The following is a 22,414-nucleotide window of genomic DNA, read 5'->3' on the forward strand; positions in this document are numbered from 1 at the left end:
GAGTTCCTCTTCAGAGATGTTCTCTAGTTCTTTATTTCATATTGCTGTGGCACTTCACCAAGTGCTGTGGTTGGTGCTGGCATCATCAGCAAGCTGTGCATCATGGCCTGCACTGAACAACCCCAGACCCTGTTCCCAGCCAACAGTTACAACCTTTTCCTCAAGCTTTTCCAGTTACCTGCACGTCAGTCATCCTGTATCAGAGGTAAAGCAGCATCTCATAGCTACGAAATATCCATTATACGATTATTTCATTATAAGTCCCCTAAAAATGAAGATACTTATTATTCCACTAGGATAGCTGTAGAAATAAAAAATAAATTAAGTGGTTTTATACAATCCAGGACTCTCTCCTGGACTCTCTCTAATACAATTTCCACTTGAATACACTTTCTCCACGGGCATGGAGCCATAATTTGACAGCTGCATGGATACAACTGAGTTCTGTACAGTAGAAGGAAAATTACGCATATAATTATGTCAGTGAGAAATTAACAACCAACCTTACCTCTGCTGCTCAATCTGTGCCCAAGCAATTGTATATATAATATGTGGCAGCTGTGTATTAACACTGATCTGCTTTGCAGTTGCGATGCTGTCTACAAGCTTCTGCTTCACAAACCCTGCTACAGAACCTCTTGTATATCAATACAGAGAAAGAGCTGGTCTGGGGAAAACAGCAGCAGCCAGTGCAGTCAGTTCATAACCTTGGCTTTGCTTTCTTAGGCTCATTAATTCAAAAAGAGAAAAAAAAAACCAGTCCTGCAGTGCATAGCTTGAAGGCAGTTATTTGCATTTCTTGAGCTGCTGTATTGGAACAAGCTACAAGCAATGGAATAGAAAAGGTGCCTTGTGGTTTGTTCAACCAGTGCAAGTATTGCTTCAAGGAAGAGGACCTCGACTGAATTGATTGGCCACCAGGGGTGAGATTGTGGTTCTGTCCATCAGGAAACATGCCATTGCTTTGGTAGCAGTGGTAGAAAGCAGCCAAGATCGTGGATGTTTTGGGGAGATGTTCTCCTCAAACTCTAGTGCTGAAAATCTGTTTTATCCAGGATGACAACAGTTGTGTGGTACATCTGTTTAGCCTGTCAAAACACAAAGCAGTACCAATCATTCTCTGCTCTGAAAACAACTGCTTCTCATAACTAAATATTGCCATAATTAAGCATCTTCTCATAAATTACTTCCCATAATTAAATACCAGGTGCTGAGACTGAACTGCACTTTGGGAATGGGGAAATGCAGCGTTCCCATTCAGCCCTGGGACAGAAGAAAGCAGTAGTGTCTCTGGGAGGCTCAGCGGGGCAGTGGTGGGCAATTTCTGAACGGCCAGGAGGAAGCTGTAGTTCAAAGCTGCTATCTCACCTTGGGTAGCTCAATCCATAGAGTCTTGGGGTTGGCTGCAGAGCCATAGTTCAGCTCTATGCCTGGAAGCCCTTGCTCGGAGGTGGGGCGCAGGGTTCGCATCCTCTGCAGCTCTTTCAGTGGGATGGTGCGACACAGCTTCTGCGTGGGGATAAAAAAAGCCACAGAGCACTCCGGTGTGGTCACATGGGGAAAAAAACAAGCATCTGATTCTGGACAAAGAGGATATATCTCAAGAGCCTCTTGAAAGCTGAGACGCAGACCAGGTCACAGTAATTGCTTGGCTCTACTACTGCTGTGTCCCTAGAGCTCCTGCTGGACTGGGACAAACAGGAACGTGGCCTGCATGTGGTTTTACTGTGGGCCATGCTTGTTTGCCTGATTTATGGACTTGCAAAAGAGCATATGAGAATAGCAACTGTTTGTTACTCTTGTCATTTGCTTCAGGCTAGGGTTGTTGTTAGAGGGACTGGCTGTGATGCACATAGACACAGTCTCTTCCTGCAGACAAGTTCTTCTAGAAGAAATCAAAGCTAATACCTGAAAGATATCAGGGCTTTGGGCATGAGGGAGGAACTGTCCAGCATACCTGGGTCACGCTGTCCACCACAATGATCTGTTCTTTATTTACACCAAAATAACAGGGCACGGGGATTGTGCTGTCACTGACTTTCTCCACCAAGAAGATGTTGTAGCCAAAGAATGGCAGTTTCATCATGTGCTCTGTAAGAAAGCAGAAGTGGCATTCAGGCAGCAGCTTCCAGCTGGTGATCTACTGACCACCTAAGGTGGTTAAAAGCTTCAGGCATTCCCAAGTCTCCCTACATTAAAAAGTGCAATTGACAATTTCTCTCCCCATCCTTAGGCTCCTGGTATTCAATGTCAGCAGCCTCAATGCATGTTCCACTCTTTTCAGAGCAGCAAACAGACATGCAGGCAGAATATCAAGTAAAGCACAACTCGTACAGGACTAGGAGAGTCTTCTGCAGACTTTTACCATGAGGTGGGGCTTGTACTATGACCACCACGCTTGGAAGCTTGTGCCAGTCTGCAGAGGAAGGCTGTCAGGGAGTTACGTATCACGGACCATTCCAGACTCCAGAGATCTTTGCCAGCCCCACGGAGCAGCTTCCATCACTCTCAGAGTGGATTACCCAGGCAGACCTCACGTCTCCTCACCTATGAACTGGATTTTTGCATCCACTGGCTGGAGCGGCTGCATGGTTCGCAGCAGCCTGTCAAGATGGTTCTGCAGAGTCTCAGTGTTGATTTGGGACTGCAGGGGTTTTGGTATGTATTCCTTCAGCTCTTCCCTGTGCCAAAAAGTAGAGACTAATTCACTCCCTGCCTGACCAAAATCAAAATATTAACCAAGGGCAGTTAGAGAGAGGGGATGTGCCAACAACTTTCAGAGCAGAGCTGGGGGCAAAGGGGAGGAAGAGGAAAGTGCACAACAGGTCATGTCAAAATTGAATAACATGGGAGGAGACATCAGGGACAGTGAGACAATCATATTCCCACAGAGAAGAAAGCTGTGTTACCACTGTCTAGTACACTAGACAGAGAATTCTTTCATTCATCTACTCTTAACCCATGTGGTACCAACAGAGACCCACCCTGAGACAAGCCTACCTGGAGGGAGCAGAGCTCTCCTGCTCTGTTTTGGCCCAGTGCTGAAGCATAACCAAAACACCCAGCTGCATCTCCAGTTCTTTACTGTAGTTCAGCAGTACCTTCCCTTTCAGGTAGTCCCACAGTATCTGAAAGCACCAGAAAGGGGTCCAGGCAGGTCTGGGCAGTGTGAGACTGCAGAGACCCACGTTTTGTCTTGCAGAGAGCCCATTCTGATCACTCTAAAGCAGAAGTTTGTTGCATTTGGGAAAAGCATCCAAAAACCACATCTGGAGCAGTACAGCTCGTAGGCTAGGGCCTCACTAGCACCACTTATTAGCCATGCCCAGAAACAGCATCCAAAGCCCTCCCACTTCTTCAGCTCCCTTGGAGCAACTGCACTGGCTCTCAGGCTAAGTGCTAGCCCCTGTCAGGGAGATTCCTGGTGCTCTCACCATCCTCACTGCTTACCTGGCCGTAATGGATGTCAGTATAGATTTTGTCCTCAAAGTGCAGAGGTGTCTTCCAGGTGAGCCTGCGCAAACTCACACTGATCAACATGTCCTCGAGCAGGTAGTCATGAAGGTATTCCTCCATTCTCATTGGCCTCGCAGTTTTATCTACATATTCAGTGAGAGAGTCATCAATGACTCGTGCTGAGACAGCAGGGTGAGCTCCACAGTCTTGCAAGGAGCCATCCTGCACACCTCTGTTTCATTTCACCCTGCCCTTAGCAACTCCCAGCATCAGCCATCCCAAAGGGACACAGACCCCACGCAGACATCCACCACTTTCAGGAAAGAGCAATTCAGGCCCTGAGGAGGCACAGTCTCTAACAGAGGTTAACTGCTGAAGAGCCCCAGAGCCAGCAAGAGTGGGGAGATTATTTGAAACAGTCCTTATTGGAGAAACTGCTTTAGGGAAGAAGCTAGAGCTAATGCCTCGTTACTTGCCGTTTTTATCAGTGGCACTCCTGATGGCAAAAAGAGCAAATTCCTGCATTTCTTCATGCTCACCCGCCCCCATCTGCTCACAGATCTCCTGCAAGAGCTCCTTGGCCACCTGAAGCAAGGAAAGAAGCAAGTAAGTACTGCAGCCATGTAAGATCAATTCAGCCCCAGAACAGGTGGAGGGCAGCTGTACAGCTGTGGCCAGGGCACAGGGAAGCAGGCTGGACACGGCATCCCAGCACTGCACAGGCTCTGCAGAGATATGCTGCTGCAGGGATTCCTAGGAAGGATGTGGGAAACCATCGTAGCACTGTGGGAAGCACAGGACAAAGGTTTGACAAGTATGGGAGTTCCCTGATGTGGCTCTGAGACCAGATGAATGGAGAAATGTGAAGCAGAAAACTCACGGTGAATGTCCTGATGCGGGTGACGTATTCCATGCCTCCAAACAGCAGTACCTCAACCCGGCGGGCACTGCGTCCCTTCTGCAAAGGACAGTGACACACAGGAGCCCATCAACCCCATCATCTTTTCTCCTTCTTCCCTTCTCCTCATCTCAGCCTTCCACTACTAGCCCATCATTCCCTTTGCTCCATGGCATCTCACTTACATCTCCCTTTCAGACACGTGCCTGGTTCTCTCTCTTGGGACACTAACCAGCCCTGCTACACACCTCTTTCACACAGCACCTGCTGCCAGGCCCCTGCCCTCCCTCTCTTCCCACCATCCCAACCCCTTTGCCCATCAATACCAGCAGTGCCTTCATTTCCAGAGGGAAAGGAAGGTGGCGACGGCCACCGTACAGGAAATTTTTCCGCAGGTTGCTCTGACAGATCTTGGCTATTTCTGTAGGAAAAGAGAAAGCTTCATGGGCTGAGAGCACTGTCTCCTACAGTTTTGGGTCTTCCTGGCTATGTTGTATCTAATCCAGCACCAATGCTAGGAGAAGAATGAGGAAACTGTGTCCCCATCTGGACCCTTCCTCCTTTCCTTGACCATGGGATCTCAGGAAGCAGCCATTTATTTCACAGGACACAGAAACGTCCATACCGTGGTGGGTGCTGGATGGGTCACTGCTGGCTTGCTGCAGAAACTTGGTGGCATAGGGCATCAGGACGTTAGAAGGGAGGAAGAATCCAGTGAGCAGGTTTAGGAGCAGCCAACCCCGCAGCACTCTGTCCCTGTGGGAGAGAAAGAACTGTGGCACAAACAATTCCTGCTCATCCAGCTGGAAGTGTGCCTCTGCCCTTCCAAACACCGGCAGGAGGCGGCAATGAACTTGAGGTGGTGGCCCTTGGTCGGTGTTCTTATGCTGAGGAAGGGATAGATTCAGATGTTTGAGTAACAAAGAAAGGGGACAGTAAAGGCAACGGAGCAGCTGTGGATAACACACCATTATGGAGTCCTCTCCCCCCCATCCCTATGCATCCCCTTCAGCCACGCGTGGACAGAAACCAAGTGTGCTGCTACTCACTGGTTGGGGTTGACAGTGACCTGTTTGATGACCTGGCAGTAAACTTCATCGTGCAAACTCTCCTTCTCCTTGCACAGCTGCATTCAAAGAGGAGAAGACAGCATCAGAGAGGGGAAGAGAACAGAGGGATTCCAGCTCATCTCCATGCCCTTCCTCTCCCAGCTCTTGAGCTTTGCCAGGAAATCCCAGACTCCCAGTACATCTTAAAGCTCAGGCTTCACCACGTCTGCTCTGTAGTGCTATATAGGACTAAAGAAGAAGTCAGGTTGTACTCTCATCCAGACAGCAACGCCTAAGAAAAGCATTTACAAGCACAGATAGACACACACCCTCTTCCACGTGATTTTTAATTGGCCTCTGCTTCAGTTCCTTTCCTCACACGAGGCTTTGCTTTATGACTTTCCCTGTTCTCCCTTTCCTGAAAGGCCTTGGGCCCTCATTCCCTGTGGTGCTTCCCCGGGGGAAGGTCACAAACCTGGAGGATTTCATAGACACACTGAGCATCATCCTGGTTCTTGAGTTTTGGCTGATCTCCCATGAACCGCATCAGAGCTGCAAAGCAAAGGATAATACTTGGGTGTGAGCAGAGGTGATCCTTCCATGGGGCTAGAAAACATCCCAAAGGCCTTTCTGCTTCATAGGGCAATACTGGGCAGCACTGGACAAGTGGTTCACGCGCCCAGGCAGTGTGTGTTCTTGGACACTTTGCACTCAAGGCATAAAGTATTTTGTTGGATGCTTTCAGCAATGATAGTTACAACAATGGTAGTTACTAACAGCAGAAGTGCATCAGGAGGTGCCCTCTTATGTTTTATTTCCTTTCACTGGTGTCTGTGTGTAGCCACCAAGACCCCACTGAAGTCCATTTTTGTCCTCAGGGAGCACTTACTCATGAAGCTCTTTGTTGCAAGCTCATTCAGTTCACCATCAGAGTACCGGAGCAAAGACTCCTGGATTGGAACCTACAGGACCCAAACACAAGGGTGAGCTGAGGGGGCAGACCAGCACAGAGCTGTGCTGCAGAGAAGACAACAGCTCCCAGTATCTTGCAGGCAGCACTGAGAAGTAGGGGTCACCTACTCCTCTGCATAGTGCAGTCAAAAATCTGCCCTCTGTCTTTAGAGTGAAGCTGGAGGCAGTGCTGGAGCTGGGATTCTGTTGCCACGGGGAAAGCCTGGGCTCACCTTGGTGTACTGGACCATGTCAGCTATAGCCTTCTTTTCAGCATGTGTCCCCTTCAATTCCGTCCTAGCCAGATGAAGAGAACATGAGCCAGTCCAAGAAATACCCCCAGAAATGGCTTGGTAAGTGCCAGGCTACAACGACCAGTGTATGCCTGGTGAGGAAGAACCACAGCCTACTCACACGAACTCAGCCTCTCGGAAGTAGGCAGCAGCAAAGTCCATCATAGTATAATGATCACCAGCAGGGACTGACATGATGCTGTAGGGTTCTGATGTCAGGCTGGGAACAGAGACCTGCAGGGACATGCACCAAACTCACCCTGGAAGGTCAGCTGAGGAACTGCAGTGTGTATTCCCTTCTCCTGCTATACCTGGAAAAGTCTCATCTGTTTGTGATGCTGTCCCTCCCATTACAATGGTATTTCAGTACATTGTCTCCAAGAGTTAAGCAGTCATCTTCCTCCTTAGCCACAGCGGTCAGACTCTACCAGTGTCATGGACCTATGCTGGCAGGTCCCACAGAGCACAGCCAGATCTTCCAGCACTTTCCCAAGGACAACTCACCTCCCTGCTGGTGTTCCTGCCCTCGAAGGAAGCTTTCATGCTCTTTTGCAGCCCTCCACGTCTGTCCATGCTGGTGCTGAGGTAATCAGGGGCTGCAGCCAATTGCACTAGGCTGGTAGGGAAAATACCAGAGCGGCCGCCAGTGGAGCCAAACTGCCAGCCTGAAGAAATGGGACAGTCAGGAACCATGGCAGGTGCAAACAGAGCCAAGCAGTACAGCCTCCTACTGGCAAAGGCGAGCATCAGCCCCTGAGCAGGCTTTCAGTCATACAGTCGTTAAGGATGGAAAAGACCTCTCAGACTCCCAAGCCCAACCCCAGCTCAGTTATTCAGATCCCCTCACCGGGCTCCAGGCCTTGCATGGGCAGGAGCTGGATGAGGTCACCCTTCTTGAAGCTGAGGAGGCTTTTGTCGTCTGTGACGTAGCTGCGCAGAGCAACAACGTAGTTGGTATCCTGCAGAAAAAGCAATGGAGAGGTCAAATCTTGTCCCCAAAATAGGAGAGATTCAGACTACACCGCCCCATGGAACCTGTCAGGTCCGTGTAGGAAACCCCCTTTGCTGCTGGCAGCACTACAGCTGCTTCCTCACCTGCCTCAGCTCCTGCATGAACAGCTCCACCATGGCCTTGATGCACGGAGCCTTGTGAGAGCGCAGTAAGAGCTGCTCTGTCTTCAGAGAGAACTCCAGAGCGTTGCTGTCCTTCAGCTCCACCGAGAGCACATCTGCAAAGCTGAGCACACAGCCAGCACATTCAGAGAGCGAGGGGACACGGATCATGGGATGCGAGCTCGGTTCTCAGTGGTCTCTCATTACAGGCAAAGTGCAAGGAAGGAAGGAAAGGGAAAGGATGAGGTCATTTGGGGGAGGGTCAGTGAGTTGCCACGGGTCTCAGACACCCTTAGGTGTGGGACAACCAGAGAAATGTTCAGCTCACCCCTTCAGTCTGCCCACATCATCTTTCTGCTCACCTGTAGCTGCAAAGGACCTTCAGGTGCTCAGGAGCATAGGCAGCTGCTTTCATCACTTTCAGCAGCCGCAGTCCTCGGTGGGAAACGCCCAGGATCTGGACATCACTTCCATTTTCACCCTGTAAAAGAAGAGCAGCAGTGAGCACCAAAGGCTCCTTCCCACCCGCAGGATGGGGAAGGAGCACCAAAGGTACAGTGAAGAAAACCCCAGGCTGACACAGGAATCAGACCCAGCAACATTTGCAAAGAAGTTTGGAAAACAAGGCGAGGAAAGGAAGACAGAGGAGCAGGAGTGTGAGGATGCAGAGGGGGAAGTGGGGAACAAGGCCAGCAGTGTCTGCAGCCAAGCAGGTGCCCTAGGAAACAGAGAAATTATGTTAATGCACAAGCAAGGAGAAAGAGGAGAAAGGTACAGAAAGCACAGGAGACTGAGTGATGTGTGGCAGGTGAGGGAGAGAAAGGCACAAAGAGACATCCCAAGTGAACCAGAGCCACACTGCCACAGCAAATCTGGGGTCTGCTGAGAAGATTGACTCACTTGAACAGGGAAAAGGCGGGAGAAATAGTTAGCCCAGTTATCCCGAGCAGCCAGCACAATCCTCTTCTTTATCCCATCCTCCTGAATGGACTGAACATCGTTGCCAACCTGGAAGTCCGCTAGCAGAGATACAGCAAGGCAAAGATGGTAACATCTCCCTCTGCTCAGGGACCTTATTCCCACTGTTCCCACCCAGAAATTGTAGGGCAACAAAGAGCAGCAGAGCTGAAAGGACACCACAGTGCTAAGAAGCAATGTAACTTGCATGTATGAATCTTCCTATATGTTTTTCTCCACCCCCCCCCCCCCCCCATCAAGCTCATGTCATACAGGTGGATTTTGAGACAACTCAATCACTGGGGCTCAGTTTCTCTCCTCACAATTGGTACATATCATAATTAAGTTCTTCTGGCTCAGAGAGATTTCAGAGCCATCTTCTATCTGTTTGGAACAGACAACCATCCCTACACTGCCCTGCACAGCACATGCAATGTCCTCTCTTGCTGCAGTGACAAACAATTCTCCTCTGCCCTAAGTCCTGCCTTGAAGGGCACTTTCTCCTTTGCAGCTGGATGCTGCAATGGGCACAGGGAGGAAGGCAGTATGGGGCTGCTAGTTACCCAGCAGGTCTTTCATCTTGCGCTTCTCCTCTCTGGAGATGCGAAGGCAGGAATCAGAGAAGGTGTCACGGATGATCTGCAGAGGGAAACAGGAGGCTGTTAGAAAAGGCTGAGTCTGAGAGAGAAAAGAGTGAAGGCTTGACTAGGTGGACCTGGAGAAAGGACTGATACCTCTAAGGATGCAGAAGTGAATTCATGCAATGTAATTTATGCAATGCAGTTACGGAGTATTTTGTCTCCAACAGACACAATCCTGTGTCATACATTACCTGTTCACACAGCAAGTTCAGACAGTAAGGGTGACTGAAGTTTTCTTTGGGGTAGAACACCTGCAAGAGGAGGGTAAAAACAATAATGACATTATGTATGTTTCCAGCTGTAGCAGAAATGGCTCCAGAGGTGTTTTGTAATCCATATACCCTCCTGCCAGGAGTGAATCTCTACATCTGGGCAGGGAAAGGAGAGAGGGAATACGAGCAAAAGGACCAAATGTGAACAGGAGTGTAGTGGTGAGACCACGGTGTGAGCTTGGGTCAGCTCAGCACGTGCTTTTACATACATTTGTAGTGTTTGTATAGGAGAGCTCCAGGTAACAGCAGATTTACTTTATTTGTCGGTATCTCAGTGCTTTAGAGAGGAAGGGAAGGTCAGGAAAACAGACTCAAGAGTAAGGCAGAGTAGGACCTGGAATTCCTTGACCATCAGATGAACTCATAACTCCCAGCTCATGTGTGATGGGATCTCCTCTCTGAACTGTCTGTGCTGTTACATCACACTGGCTACAGGTGACAGAAAGCGATTTTAACCTAACATGGGGTCACTGCCCTCCCCCTACAGCCAGCTCTCAGCTGATGAACCGTACCTCTTTGCGCAGAAAGATTTTCCAAGGAGGATTGATGTAGGAAAAGCTGACGCCAGCCGTTAGTTTATACAGCTGGGTCTTGATCCCATCATCTTCTGTTACAGTAAAGCCTGGATGGGAAGAAAGGAACCCTCCTGAAAATCAGAGATCAGTGAATGTGAGTGCACAAAACAGCATTTCTGGGAGCCACAGAGTTCAGACATTCCAGAGATAGGGAGCACACAGCATCCTGGCAACTGAGTGCCCCTGTACTGAAGCTTGAAGACGTGCTCACACTTTATGTCATTATAAAGGGGCTGCTGAAGGGTTAAAAGAGCTAGAGGTGCTCTCCTGGGCTGGCAGGCTGTACAGTTCTAGTACAAGGCAGCCAGTACTTACACAGGATTTTCTCTCTGCAGGAGATCTATCAAAGTTAGGCACAGTTGGAAGGCAACTATGCAAAGACATTTCTCTATGGGATTAGGAATGTCTCCATTTAAGCAGTTACAACTTTGAAACTCCAGTTCATAGACAATCAAGAATTGTAGAATATCCCATAATTCAGCTGTTTTCTTTATCCCTGTTCAAAAGAACATGGGAATTTCAGGCTAACCCGGTGATGTAGAATTGCTTGCACAGGATTTAATAAATGTCCATCTTTTAAAACAGTCTGAGAAAGAAACAGGAAAATTCTTTTGTAACAGGGAAGCTGCTGCAGATTGGAGTCTTCCGGTAACGTGCTTGGGCTGACTGTTCTGTGCACATTATAAAATGTGATCTGATGAGCATTTTGTGCTTGAAACACTTTGGTGTATGTGCCCCAGATAACATTTCCTCATTCCTCAGCCTAAAGGGCTCTCCAGAGGCTCAAGAAAGTAAAACACCTGAATTCCCATTCCTCCCTTGTCTAAAGTCCAGCCATTTACATACAGCTTTGATAAAGCCAATGCTTTGAGTAGGCAATAAAGTATCTTGTGGTCTGGACCTTGTTCGAGCTATAGCCCAAAGGTCCCTTCTGTTTTTAGGTCCATTTTTCACTTGGCCCTTCCTTCCTTTGTTGTTGGCATCTGACATCCTGCATTGCACTGGGAAGGAAAGGACGAGTCAGAGCTGGAGAGGGCCATGTGGAGCAGTGGACCAGGCTTCAATTGTAGTGGCAGTCTGATGGCTCAGCCACTGACTGGCTGGCAAGTGCCAGCTCATGCTGTGACTCTCCCAGGCCATTAGGCTGAATCTGCCCTCATTATCTGCTTCCAAATCCCACGTGGGTGACATCAGCACTCACCCTTCACTGCGGATTCCTTCGAGCTTTGGTTCCCCGGGGGGAAAGAGGGGGGCAAAGGTGGGAGAACAGGAGGGGCTGGGGAATCTGGTGGGGTACTTGATGGCTCCTTGAAGATGGACAGCAGAGGCATCTGCTTCTCCTTGATAGAGTTGGAAGCTGATCCCGGCTTGGGCTTGGTGGGTGGAGGTGTCCCTTTGAACCTGTTTTCTTGAGGCGGTGGGGGTGGCTGCAAGACAGCAAAACCATTTGACTGTCACTCTCTGCATCACTGCATGCTGCTGTTAAAAATAATACACAGGGTAGCAGCCCAGCCCTGGGAGCAGCATCTGTTGGAGCAGGGATACCAGAACCTTTAAATGAGCACACGATCTACAAACAGGTGAAGATTAGGCAAACCCAGGTACAGAGAAACAAGCATTTGAGATGCAAGCCTCCAGCTGGGAAAAGGAGAAAAGACATTCACAGTCCATGATTATGGGACCAAATATGGGGAACGTGAATAGTTGCTTCCAAATGAGTCTTAAACATTCCACAGGAGAACTTACTGCACCAGAGCCTGTACTCCAGGACCTCAGTGGATTTTAGAGATTGAAACGTGAGGAGGACAGCACTGTGGTGAGTGAGTTCACAGCTTTTAAGGCAGTAAGAAATCATCTGGCTGCTACCATACCACTCCCTCAGTCTGCTACAAAGGCTCTCTCTGCTGAGATGACCAGAGTGGAAAGCACTCACTGATTTGGGAGAGTTGAGGTTCATCATCCCCAGCTTGGCCAGAGCCTCATTTTTGGGGTCATTCCTCTTCACAAATGGCTTGGACACTCTCCTGCAAGATGAAGGGAACAGAACAAAAGGGAGCTGCAAGGGCTGCAGCAGGGTGGTGGCCCTTTCTGTGGGTGGTTCCCATTGTCTCACCTGGCAGGCTCAATAGGTTGGGGCTCAGGGGCTGGCCTGCTCTGGTACATTTTGATGATGTTACGGATCTCCCGGCTTGGTTCAGGTCGTGACTCAGGGCCTGAAGATTTCACTACTGGTGGCTCCTTCCTTTCTCTTGGTGTCTGTTTCTTCGGCTTTGGCGCAGGAGGTGGCAAAGGGGCAGCAGGAGCTATTGAGGGTGAGAGCTTTAACCAACTGACCAACAAAAGCACAGGAAAAATCCCTTTATGTCATTTGAATCTCCTGCTCTTTCACCCCTAGGTTGACCATTCATGGCCTTCCCCAGCCCCACTTTGGGATCCCACTTCCCAATGCACAGGTCTTTCTCTCTTTGCTGCTGCCAAGGCTCCCAGAAGAGCCAGAATTCCTCCTCCTCTGGATATATCCTGGGCTGACACCTACTCCTGGAAAGTTCCTGCTTCTCAGCCTGCCGGGCTCTCCAGTGATTGTCACCTTACCTGCCTCTGTTTTAGGGCTGGGCTTCTCTTCTTTAATATTTTTCTCTTTCTTCTCTTCCTTTTTCTTCTCTTCCATCTCCTTTGGCTGGGGATTTGCTGGAGGCATCCAGGTTTTTGAAGGCGCCCTGACTTTCTTCACTAAGATCTTTTGCTCTCCTACATAGAAAGAGGGAGCAGAGCTACTTAAACTCACAGCCAACGCTTAGCATTAATGGCATGGTTTCAACTCTAGCATCAAGGGATGGGGCTGCTCATGGCCCCACTCTGCCTGGCCTTGGATGCCCAGCCCAGCTGCTGTACCTGGGAGGCTGCAGAACAGGGTATACGATAAGGAAAATTCCCACAGTGCTCAACACTCACCCATCCTCTGAAAAAAAGCTCTCTTCTGCTGGAAAGTTTCCCGAGGATAGTCATCATCTTCACTGCTGGAGTCATAAACCTGCGGGCAGTTCACAGTGTGGTTAGTACCAGCCAGCAGATAACTCCCTTAAATTCAGCAGTGATCTTCTCTAGATAGGTTTGGATTCTGATCCAGAACTTGCCCTAGTCTGGAAGTGTCCCAGGAGATCAGTCTGTGACCCAAGTAATCATCAACCCAGTTCAGAGAAAGAGAGGCATGTTACAGCCCCAAGACAACTTGCTGAAAGAATGAGGAGTGACAAATTTTCGTATGGACCTCAGTGAAATTCAGATCAGCTGTGGATGCACTGCCCAGCACTGCAGCCAAACCTCCACAGACTAAATGTCACCATTTCTGACCCTGTGTCTTAAAGATTCAGCAAGTGGAGCTTGAAAGGCAAACATAACTCTCAGCTCTCCTCTCTGCCAAATCAATGCCAGGCTGGAAAGGGAAGCAGAATATATGCAAAACATGACATCCAAACCCACTGCTTGTTTCTCATACCGGTCTTTCTGCATGAGCTGGTGGTTCTGGAGCCTTTGGTGGTGTTGTCACGCTGTGGTTGCTGGGAGATATCTTGGGTTTTGGGGAAGTGGCTGGGGCTGGGGCTTGGCTTCGTGGTGGGCTTGAGGCTCTTGGCCTTGAGCTCTCAGGAGGCTGTTGCCTCCACTGCTGTCGCTGCTGCTGCTGCTGCTGCTGTTGCTGGGAAAGGTTCATGGCTTGAAGGGTCATCTGCTGGGCCTGGAGGAAGAAATTGCAGCAACCATGAGTTCTAGGCTACACAAAAACAACAGCCATCAGCCAGGCTGTCCTATTTTTGATTAGTAGCCACAGAACTCCTACTTAAACCATGGCAAATATTCCAAATGTTATGAACAAAGCAGGCCTTGCTTCTACCTGTCCAGATGCACACAGCTCCTGACCGCACAGCAGTCAGATAGCCTGGGACACCCATGCATTCAGAAGGCTTTGTGCACAAAGCAGAACACTGCAGCTTTGTACCTCTAGCAAATCCCAGCTTAACATTTGGGAATTACAACTGTTCTTGTTGCTGCTACTCATCCACCCTAAAGCACCTCAGTGTCCCCACAGACACTAACAGGCAAAAAAGGAGATCCCTACTTTTGCAATCTTAAATAACCACAACTTTATATACCAAACCCCAGAGCTACAGAGCAGGCCTAAGCCAGAAGAGGAGTGTGGCTACCCTCTTTACAGCACATAGACCAGTGCATTCTCCTTCCCGTATTCTTGAGCCTCTCCCACCCATTCCCTTCCACTCACCATGAGCATGGCTTGCTGGTTGATAAAGGCTTGCTGTTGTGCTGCCAGCTGACTGGGGTCTACAGTGGGCACCATGGGCTGGGGCACATACATGGCTGTGGGAGACACACATCTCTGCAGGCAACCACAGTGTTCCCCATATTGCCTGAGTAATAGCACAGAGCTGAGTGCACACTGTGCACTCCACCTGACATCCAAGTGTACAGGCTTCACGAGGATGCCCACCTTTCCATCCTCTTTCCCTGTATATTTACCAAAACACTGTGATTACCTGGCATAGGGGCAATCCCACCAGCCCCTGGCATCATGGCTGAGGCAGCAGGCATCCCCATCATCGAAGGCATGGGCTGGTAAACTGGTGTTTGCATCATTCCAGAGAAGCCTAGGGGCAAAAGGCCACATGGACAGGACTTTTGGGAAATCACAGATCAAAAAGGCTCCATCAGTCCCACTGAATACACCATAGTGGTTAGGTAGCTCTGGTTCTCTCAACCCCCGCTAACATGGAAATGGTTTCTCTCTTCGTACACAGCAGAATTCAGGTGTGCAAAGGAAACCAAAGAGAAATGCACAGCTCGCAAGGCTACAGCAGGATAGAGACCTTGCTTGTGCAGTCCTGCTTAGGTCACGGCATCCTTCCTGACTAAACACCCAAACACCTTCTGTATGATTACAGAGGAGGGTTTATCTTGAAGGATGGTCAGAGGTCTCTGGGACTGCCATGTCCACGTGGGCCTCTTTGCAGCAGGTAGCTGCTACGGATGCAGAGCTCCTTGAAAACATCCCAAAGACCCATCAAGTGGGACAAGCTGGGACCTCCACACACTCACAGGGTACTCTGGGTGGGATTGCGATAAAAAATAGTAAGGAAACCAAACACATACACCAGAACCTCTACCCTAATTCCTCACTGATTAAAAGCAGAACAAAGGTGGCAAGTTTACCTCACCCCTTCCCCAAAGCATCTCTCCCCCAGCAGCTGGGAACAAGTGCAATTTCTGATGACTCAGGCTAAATTCAAATGCTTTTTTTGAATCAGCTGAACCCATGCAGTAATGAGCATTTGAGGGACTCCCTGATCTATGCTCTCTGAAGTTTATCCACACATGTTTCCAGCTGTCCACCTCCCCTTACAGACCTGTAGAAGGAAAGATTCCTCTCTGTGTGGGTCCGATCTTCCCACCTCCTTTCATGCGCCCAGTCAGACTTTCCCTGTTCTCTAAATCCTGTGTCAAGAAGAAAACAGCACTATCTGAGCTCAGACAGATGGACTTCCCAGTAAGATGCCATCCAAAGGCATGTCTGAGCTGAGCAAAGGCAGAGTGCATGGACAGGAGTCATGGGGAAAGGACAGCCACAGAGAAGAAGTTGGAGAGAGCATCAGAGGACTCACTGGTGTCCTGGAGCCCTGATGTAGCACGGGGCTGAAGAGATCATCCACATAGTGATCCAAGCCTCCAGGGGTCACCTGCTCATCTCTGAATCCAAAATCTAAAGGTGGAGAAGAGACTGGTGATAAGGCAGGTAAGGAACATTCCCCTTTCTTCAGACCCTGCTAGTCAAATTTTGGAGTGGAACCTGTCAAGATTTTCTCCCCTCTGCTCTGATTCCCTGGATGGGACACATCTGACACAGTGCTGTGCACTGTCCTGGGCAGCAGCTCACCTCGATGGGCACTGCCAAACTCCGGAGGCAGTCTGGGTGGGGGGAAGGCAGGGGCCTGGATGCCTGGGGCTGGGGGGATCCTGCTGGAGGGAAAATGAGATGAGAACAGCACAGCGTGTTGAGAGAGACCAGTGGGTGATACGGGCACCAGTGTGGGGCATGAGGATGAGGTCACTCACTGATCCAGGCCAGAGTTATGGAGGAAGTTTCTGTCCCTTTCAGGAGAGATAGGGTATCTACGTGAGGACTCAGAGGGGCTGCTGGGGTTGCTGGCCTCCTCCATCTCTCCTATGAGGTCCAGCACAAAGTCACAGCCCAGTAAGTCCTGCCACGTGTCGCCAGTTAACATGGAGATAGACCACCCTCGAGACCTCTTATCACAGCCCCTGGTAACAGGAAAAAGGAGAGAAAAGATGTCAGAGTATGCAGGAGGAAAAAGAGAAATAGGAAAACATTGCATTCAGCTTTATCCTGCCTTCTCTACTCATCAACACTAGGGTGTGAATCAGTGACTAAGCACCCAGGATCAGGAAAAATAAATGTGAATCACCCCTAATTTGACTTTATTTGTTTTAATATTTTTCCTGAAGCTGCTCTGACTGATCACAGCAGTGGTTCCCCTGTTCCTCAAGAGTCCCACAGTTCATGCACACAGATGGAAGGGACAAGGAGAGAATATGAGCCAGAGCGGGTAAGGAGTAGGTACTCCACATCTGACCCTATGAATTCTAGCCTGCAGCCCCAGCTGATCTGAACTCTAAAATCAGTCATAGTCTCTTTCACATCCCCAAATCTCCTGTCCTCTGACAGTACCTTGCACTGAGCATCCATCCTGCAAACTGCTCCCCAGTCATCCAGGACTCCACCTCGGCTGAGAACTTCTCCTCTAGCACATTAAAGAAACAGTCAGTGCACACAGCCCCATGGCAAGACCCAAAGCAACACCCACACTCTGCAGTGCACAGGCAGAGCCCAGATGGAAAGTCTCACACCCTTCTGAGGTGACCCACAAGGACTGGAAGCAGACAGAAGGCTCTGCATGAACACATTCACATTTGTAATAACTGTTGATGGCACGTCTCAAAGCATTTCCAGTGTGGCAGCTGAAAGCTGTGTCATGATTCATGTGGGTCATCCACCACCCCCCACCAAGGAGCTAGACTGGAGGTACTCTGCATCTGATTCATGGTGATTCCAAGTTCTCAAGGGACAGCATAAATCAATGTCTGAGAAGGAAGAAAGGTTCAGAAAGCCTCTGCAGCAGAGGCATTAGCTGCTGCAGCATGGGCTGTGCAGTGATGGGTAGCAGGAAAACTAGACCCAGAGAGATGCACAACTGGGACTGCCCTCTGTTGAAATCAGCCAAACCCAGAAGGATTTCATCCCTCAGCCTGAATACCAGGTCTGACTCGTTAGGGTCAGATCTTTCAGAGTTTGGGGTTTCAGATGCTTCCACCCCCCATGGCATCACCATCCAGCAGCAATTGGTCCAATCACTCTTCACTAAGCTGGTGGAAGCATTTTCCAAACGACAATTTTTTGCACTGGAAAAGTTCCTAGGAACTAGAAGCACGCATTACCATTAAATGTATGAACATCCAGCACCATCTTCCCTTTTCTCCTGTTTGCAGTCCACTCCAGTTGAGTGGGAGGATACACTCGGGACGATGCGTATTCCGTGTGCTGCGCTGCCGTCAAGATCTTGCGCTGGCAAACAGCATTGTAGCCATCCATGCCATAATCTGACACAAACCTGGGAAAAGACACCTGCCTTCAGCACGCTGTTCATCTCCCTTAGCTTCCCTGAAAGTATAGCTAGCTCTTTTCTCCTCCTTACTTCAGCAATGGCTTCTCCAGTGCTGGTGAAGGGATAAAGGAGCTGAGTAATGTTGCCATCAGGACCCAGGCTCGCTGGCTCTGTTCCACATCTGGGTTCTTCCATGTCTGGGTGACCACTTGGCTGAAGATTTCGTTCCGCAGAGCCCTGTTGTTCAGCCCTCTCCCAGCAATGTAGTTGCCCAGCAGGACCTCCTGCCAGTCATGGAGATTCTTGTCGCCGATGAACCGCAAAATCTAAAAGTATTCAGGGGGAAAAAAGAGACAGTTTTAGCTGCAGCTCTTTGGCTTGAGCTGTGTTGTGAGGCAGCAGCATGGACTGTAGACACCAGCGTGTTTGTGGACATTAGAGCACCCATCACTCAGATCTGGGTCTGCTCTCAGGTCTCGTGCACTATCAAAGTTCTGGAGAATGTGGGAGGCAGTGCTCATAGGGGTAGGACCCTGACTCCAAGTCAGAACTTCTTCACTTTATTCTTCAGACTATTCTTTGCCATGCTTTTGCCTAAGAACAAAATCTGAGTCAAAATACGTCTCCTTCTTTGTGCATCAGAGCTCAGCTCTGTGAGCAAATTACTATAGGCTCCTCATTACTGTGTCTGGGCCCACAGGCTTCCTAGCTGAACAAACAGGCAAATGCAATTGATGGTCAGCTTTTCTTGTGAAAACTCAGACAACCAGATGTAAGGAAGTACTAACTTCCCAGCTAACTAGCTTTGGTGTAACACTATACTAACACTATACCACGTAGTATGAGATGCATTATGCTCAACCAAATCGACGAAGTGAAGATTCAGTGTGCTTATTAATTTTAATAACATGTAGTTCTCAGAAGGGTTAAGAGATTTATTCTCTTTACAGTCTCGTGCTATTTTCAGAGAGTAAACATCACGTCTTTAAGAAATGTATTCCACATCCACAGGGAGGAGGAGGTTTTGCTGTCTTCCCTGTGCTGACACTACATAATGAGGGTGTGGTTCCAGGTGTAGTTTTCTTGATGACAAAGTCCCTGCCATGTTCCAGCCTTGTATAAAGTTCATTGTCCCCTATTGCATGTTGCATTGATTTAACTGTATGTCTGAGTAACTACCAACGTGTTTACTATGAAGCAGATGATGGGGGGAAAGATATCAGTTAAATTAAACCTTTCTGTGACCGAGGGAGGAAGAAGTCAGACCTCCCTTTCACTATCATGGCTACTGGATCTGAAATATTGTGAAATTAAGGCTTAGCAGTCTTATTTCTATATGTCCAGCCAAGTTTTGAGACTATATCACTAGGCAATTGGCTTGGATCCTGTTGATCTACATCTCACCTATTAGTTGGATTACGTCACTCCAAGAACACAACACCCAGGGGCTGTCCAATGGCTCCAAAACCTCAAAGGAACAGGAATTTATTCTACTCTCTTGACACACCAAGAGAAGAAGAGCCACCACCAGCATCTAGCTGCTCAGAGAGGTGTTGGTGCCCCATCCCTGCAGACAGCCACGGTCAGGCTGGACAGGGCTCTGAGCACTGATGGAGCTGTGGGTGTCCTGCTCAGTGCAGGGGTGGCACCAGATGGCCTTCAGGGTCCTTTCAAATCCAACCATCCCATGACTGTATGGTTGTCTTATGCCCATCTGCTCTTCCAAAAGGTTGTGCTCAAGGAAGACATCTCTTACCAGTTTATTGATCTCAAGTGCACTCTCCCGGTATTCAGCTTCCAGGCGGGTTAAGGGCTGCTGCAGGGGATGACCACGGGCAGGGAAATCTGTCTTCTAAAAAGAAACAATAGGACAAAAATATGCCATTTGTTCCTGGTGTCACTAGGACTAGTGTATTCCTCCAATTGGGAAGCAGTGAAGGAAAATAGAGTTCCTACCTGGAAGTGTGACTTTATGAAGGAGGAGAAAGGATAGCTGTTGATGTCTCCTGGGAGGGAAAGGTCATCTTTGACCTTAACTTCTGGAGGTAACGTCTCAGTTATCTGTTTGGCCCGTGCTCCATACTGACCTGCAGGAGAAAGAGGTCTTGTGCCACGGCAGTCAGAAAGGCAGCCAGAATGCACCCAACTCACAGTGCAGCACTGGCTGGCTATTCCTTGCATCTACTCTTGGCCAAGCAGCAGTGTCCCAGTACCAGCCCTCTGGCTCCAGGAACACACAGACCCCACTTGCTCCTCCAAACCCCCTTTCAGGCACATCCTCTCTGCCCTGAGACCCCAGGATTTAACTTCAGTGGTTACAGCTCAGTTCTTTCAGACTCTTATCCCAGGTAATATCCAGGGAGCACACAGCACCTGCAGTTTCAATTCTGTTATACGGAATGTAAAGGGCAGGGAACACTAAGCCTATGCAGAGATAATGTTAACAAGCATTAAGTCAACAATTAAATCAGAGGTCATCATGATGAGGCGCTGGATGAGGGGTTTATCATAAACAGGAGCAAGCACCTTGATAAGCTAAGGGACTTCTCAGGGCAGCACAACAAGTGTGCATTCCTCTATCCCAAACCCAACGTGTCCCCTGACACCCTCCCTTCATCCCGTTCCCTGAAGGGGAAGGGAGGGTGTCAGGGGACACGTTGGGTTTGGGATATCACATGAAGACCTCATATCCCATCACATGAAGACCTCATCAGTTTCAGTGAGGGTTGGCCCCATAGCCACTGAAAAATATATATATATTATTTTCCTCAGTGGAAAGTAAAGGTAGATATTTCTTTGGAAGTGTCAAACTTCCAAACTTCTTAATATTTCTTCAAGGATTTTTGAGAAGACAAACGGGTTTGAGTCCTCAGACCCCAATATCCAGTTCTGCAAGAGATCTGGCTTCACTAAACATTTTGCTGTCACACAGCTTTGACCATCATTATCACCAGCTCTATCAGCACATCTCACCAGAGCTCTGAAAAGGGAACAGAAATGTGCACAGAACACAATTAGCCTGTGTATCATATTTACACTGCAACCATAATAAATCAAGCACAACCCAGCTGACCGAGAGCAGGTGGAACATAGGTAGCACGCTGCTAGGAAACAAGAATATAAACAGTGAATAAAACAGCACAGGAAAGGGGGGGTTTCTCACCTCCAGCTAACTGCAGGAGGGCAGCAAGCTCTGCCGGGATCTCCAGCAGCTCCACATCCTGTGGGGAGAGGGAGCAAGTCAGTACTGGGGCACCAGACATGAAATACCGTGAACACTGAGCTGTTCTGCTGAGGCTGGGCAGAGTAAAGAGCAACAGATGAATTTCTGTGCAGGCAGTGTTCAGAAATACTACAAAATAAGGAAGAGTTGTTCAGGTACAGAACACAGGTACATGACATGCATCAGATGGGAGGGGAAGGTGAGTAATTCCTGACACGGGGAAGAGGCACGGGTGTTGGCTTTCTTTGACTCATCTCTCATTACTAACAAGTCTGGCACAATGCACCGAAGGGGTCTTGATTTAAGGCTAAAGGCCATTTCCTCCTGCTCACTTCTATGTCATTTGTATTTTATTTTTCTGTATCCAAGAACGCTACAGTGCAAATAAGAAGAGACCTGACCCAGGTCTTTGATGCACACTGCTGTTTTATGTTTATTAGGGCAGCCTCTCAGCACCTATTAAGGGCTGTAAGGGCACAGTCTAGCACAGTGCATTGTGATAGGACAAGAGGAAATGCTTTCAAATTAAAAGAGGGGAGATTTAGACTGGGTATAAGCTTCCTTATAGCTTCCTTGGAAATCTCCTAAATAGTAGGATCATGGGATGGTTGGATTTGGAAAGGACCCTAAAGGCTGTCTGGTTCCACCCCCAGCAATGAGCAGTGACTCCCACAGCTCCATCAGTGCTCACAGCCCATCCCCTGGACGTGGCTGTTTGCAGGAGGGGGCACCATCACCCTTCTGGGCAACCTGTGCCACTGCCCCACTGCTTGTAGCATAAGATTTCCTTCCTAATATCCAGTCTAAATTGGCCCTCTTTTATTTTGAAATCATTTCCCCTTGATCCCCCCCCCCCACAGACCCTACTAAAGAGTCCACCTCATTTCCCCTTGATCCCCCCCCCCCACAGACCCTACTAAAGAGTCCACCCCCTTCTTTCTCACCCCTCGTTTTGTCCCAGATTCTCCCAGACTGATGACAACTTACCATTCCCTGGCTGTCACTGCTGCCCCTGTCACCACTGCCCAGGGTCCTCCTTTGTCGTTTCCTTTCTTGTATCTCCTGCTGTTAGGATGTGTCCGGGGGAGAAAAGAAGATGTATAAGCAATCACATCCAGCCGCTTCTGGGAGCAGACTCTGCAGCTAGGCAGGAGTTAGTGTCCTGCATCAGCAGACAAAGCCACAGAAAAGCTGCCATCTTCCTGGAACCCAGCATGGTGTCTGAGAAGGGACGCCCAGGCAAAGCCCTTAGTTTTGCTGAAACACCACTTGCTCTGAAACAACACCTGCACAGCATC

The 22,414-nt window shown here is 49.0% G+C and overlaps 1 protein-coding gene across 1 annotated transcript; it reads right to left on the reverse strand.

Annotated features, from left to right (window-relative positions):
• Positions 1 to 15: 15 nt before the first annotated feature.
• On the reverse strand, positions 16 to 22,189 carry MYO15B (myosin XVB). Its single transcript, XM_065735255.1, has 42 exons — positions 22,104 to 22,189; positions 21,057 to 21,114; positions 19,850 to 19,980; positions 19,650 to 19,745; positions 17,984 to 18,219; positions 17,727 to 17,899; positions 16,960 to 17,032; positions 16,326 to 16,532; positions 16,147 to 16,229; positions 15,875 to 15,972; positions 15,620 to 15,707; positions 14,753 to 14,863; positions 14,482 to 14,576; positions 13,702 to 13,938; positions 13,158 to 13,236; positions 12,798 to 12,953; positions 12,319 to 12,508; positions 12,139 to 12,229; positions 11,407 to 11,632; positions 10,143 to 10,252; positions 9,550 to 9,609; positions 9,281 to 9,356; positions 8,661 to 8,779; positions 8,123 to 8,241; positions 7,743 to 7,884; positions 7,495 to 7,606; positions 7,152 to 7,312; positions 6,769 to 6,881; positions 6,588 to 6,651; positions 6,293 to 6,365; positions 5,879 to 5,955; positions 5,404 to 5,480; positions 4,980 to 5,110; positions 4,681 to 4,775; positions 4,337 to 4,414; positions 3,933 to 4,041; positions 3,451 to 3,599; positions 3,001 to 3,128; positions 2,548 to 2,681; positions 1,958 to 2,091; positions 1,369 to 1,509; positions 16 to 1,088 (listed from the first exon to the last, which is right to left on the reverse strand). Exons 1-42 carry the CDS (start codon positions 22,104 to 22,106, stop codon positions 1,029 to 1,031), a joined length of 4,893 nt encoding a protein of 1,630 aa, XP_065591327.1. The 5' UTR covers positions 22,107 to 22,189; the 3' UTR covers positions 16 to 1,028.
• Positions 22,190 to 22,414: the final 225 nt, after the last annotated feature.

Source organism: Cyrtonyx montezumae, unplaced genomic scaffold (assembly GCF_038088225.1).
Source record: "Cyrtonyx montezumae isolate F1298 unplaced genomic scaffold, pur_monq_1.0 scaffold_19, whole genome shotgun sequence".
Classification (NCBI taxonomy): domain Eukaryota; kingdom Metazoa; phylum Chordata; class Aves; order Galliformes; family Odontophoridae; genus Cyrtonyx; species Cyrtonyx montezumae.

Coding starts and splice junctions, on each gene's coding strand:
- MYO15B (XM_065735255.1), bottom strand. Junction 4,415..4,680: donor TGGAAATGAAGGCACTGCTG/GTATTGATGGGC, acceptor TGTCCTTTGCAG/AAGGGACGCAGTGCCCGCCG. Junction 2,092..2,547: donor TGCAAAAATCCAGTTCATAG/GTGAGGAGACGT, acceptor GCTTTCTTACAG/AGCACATGATGAAACTGCCA.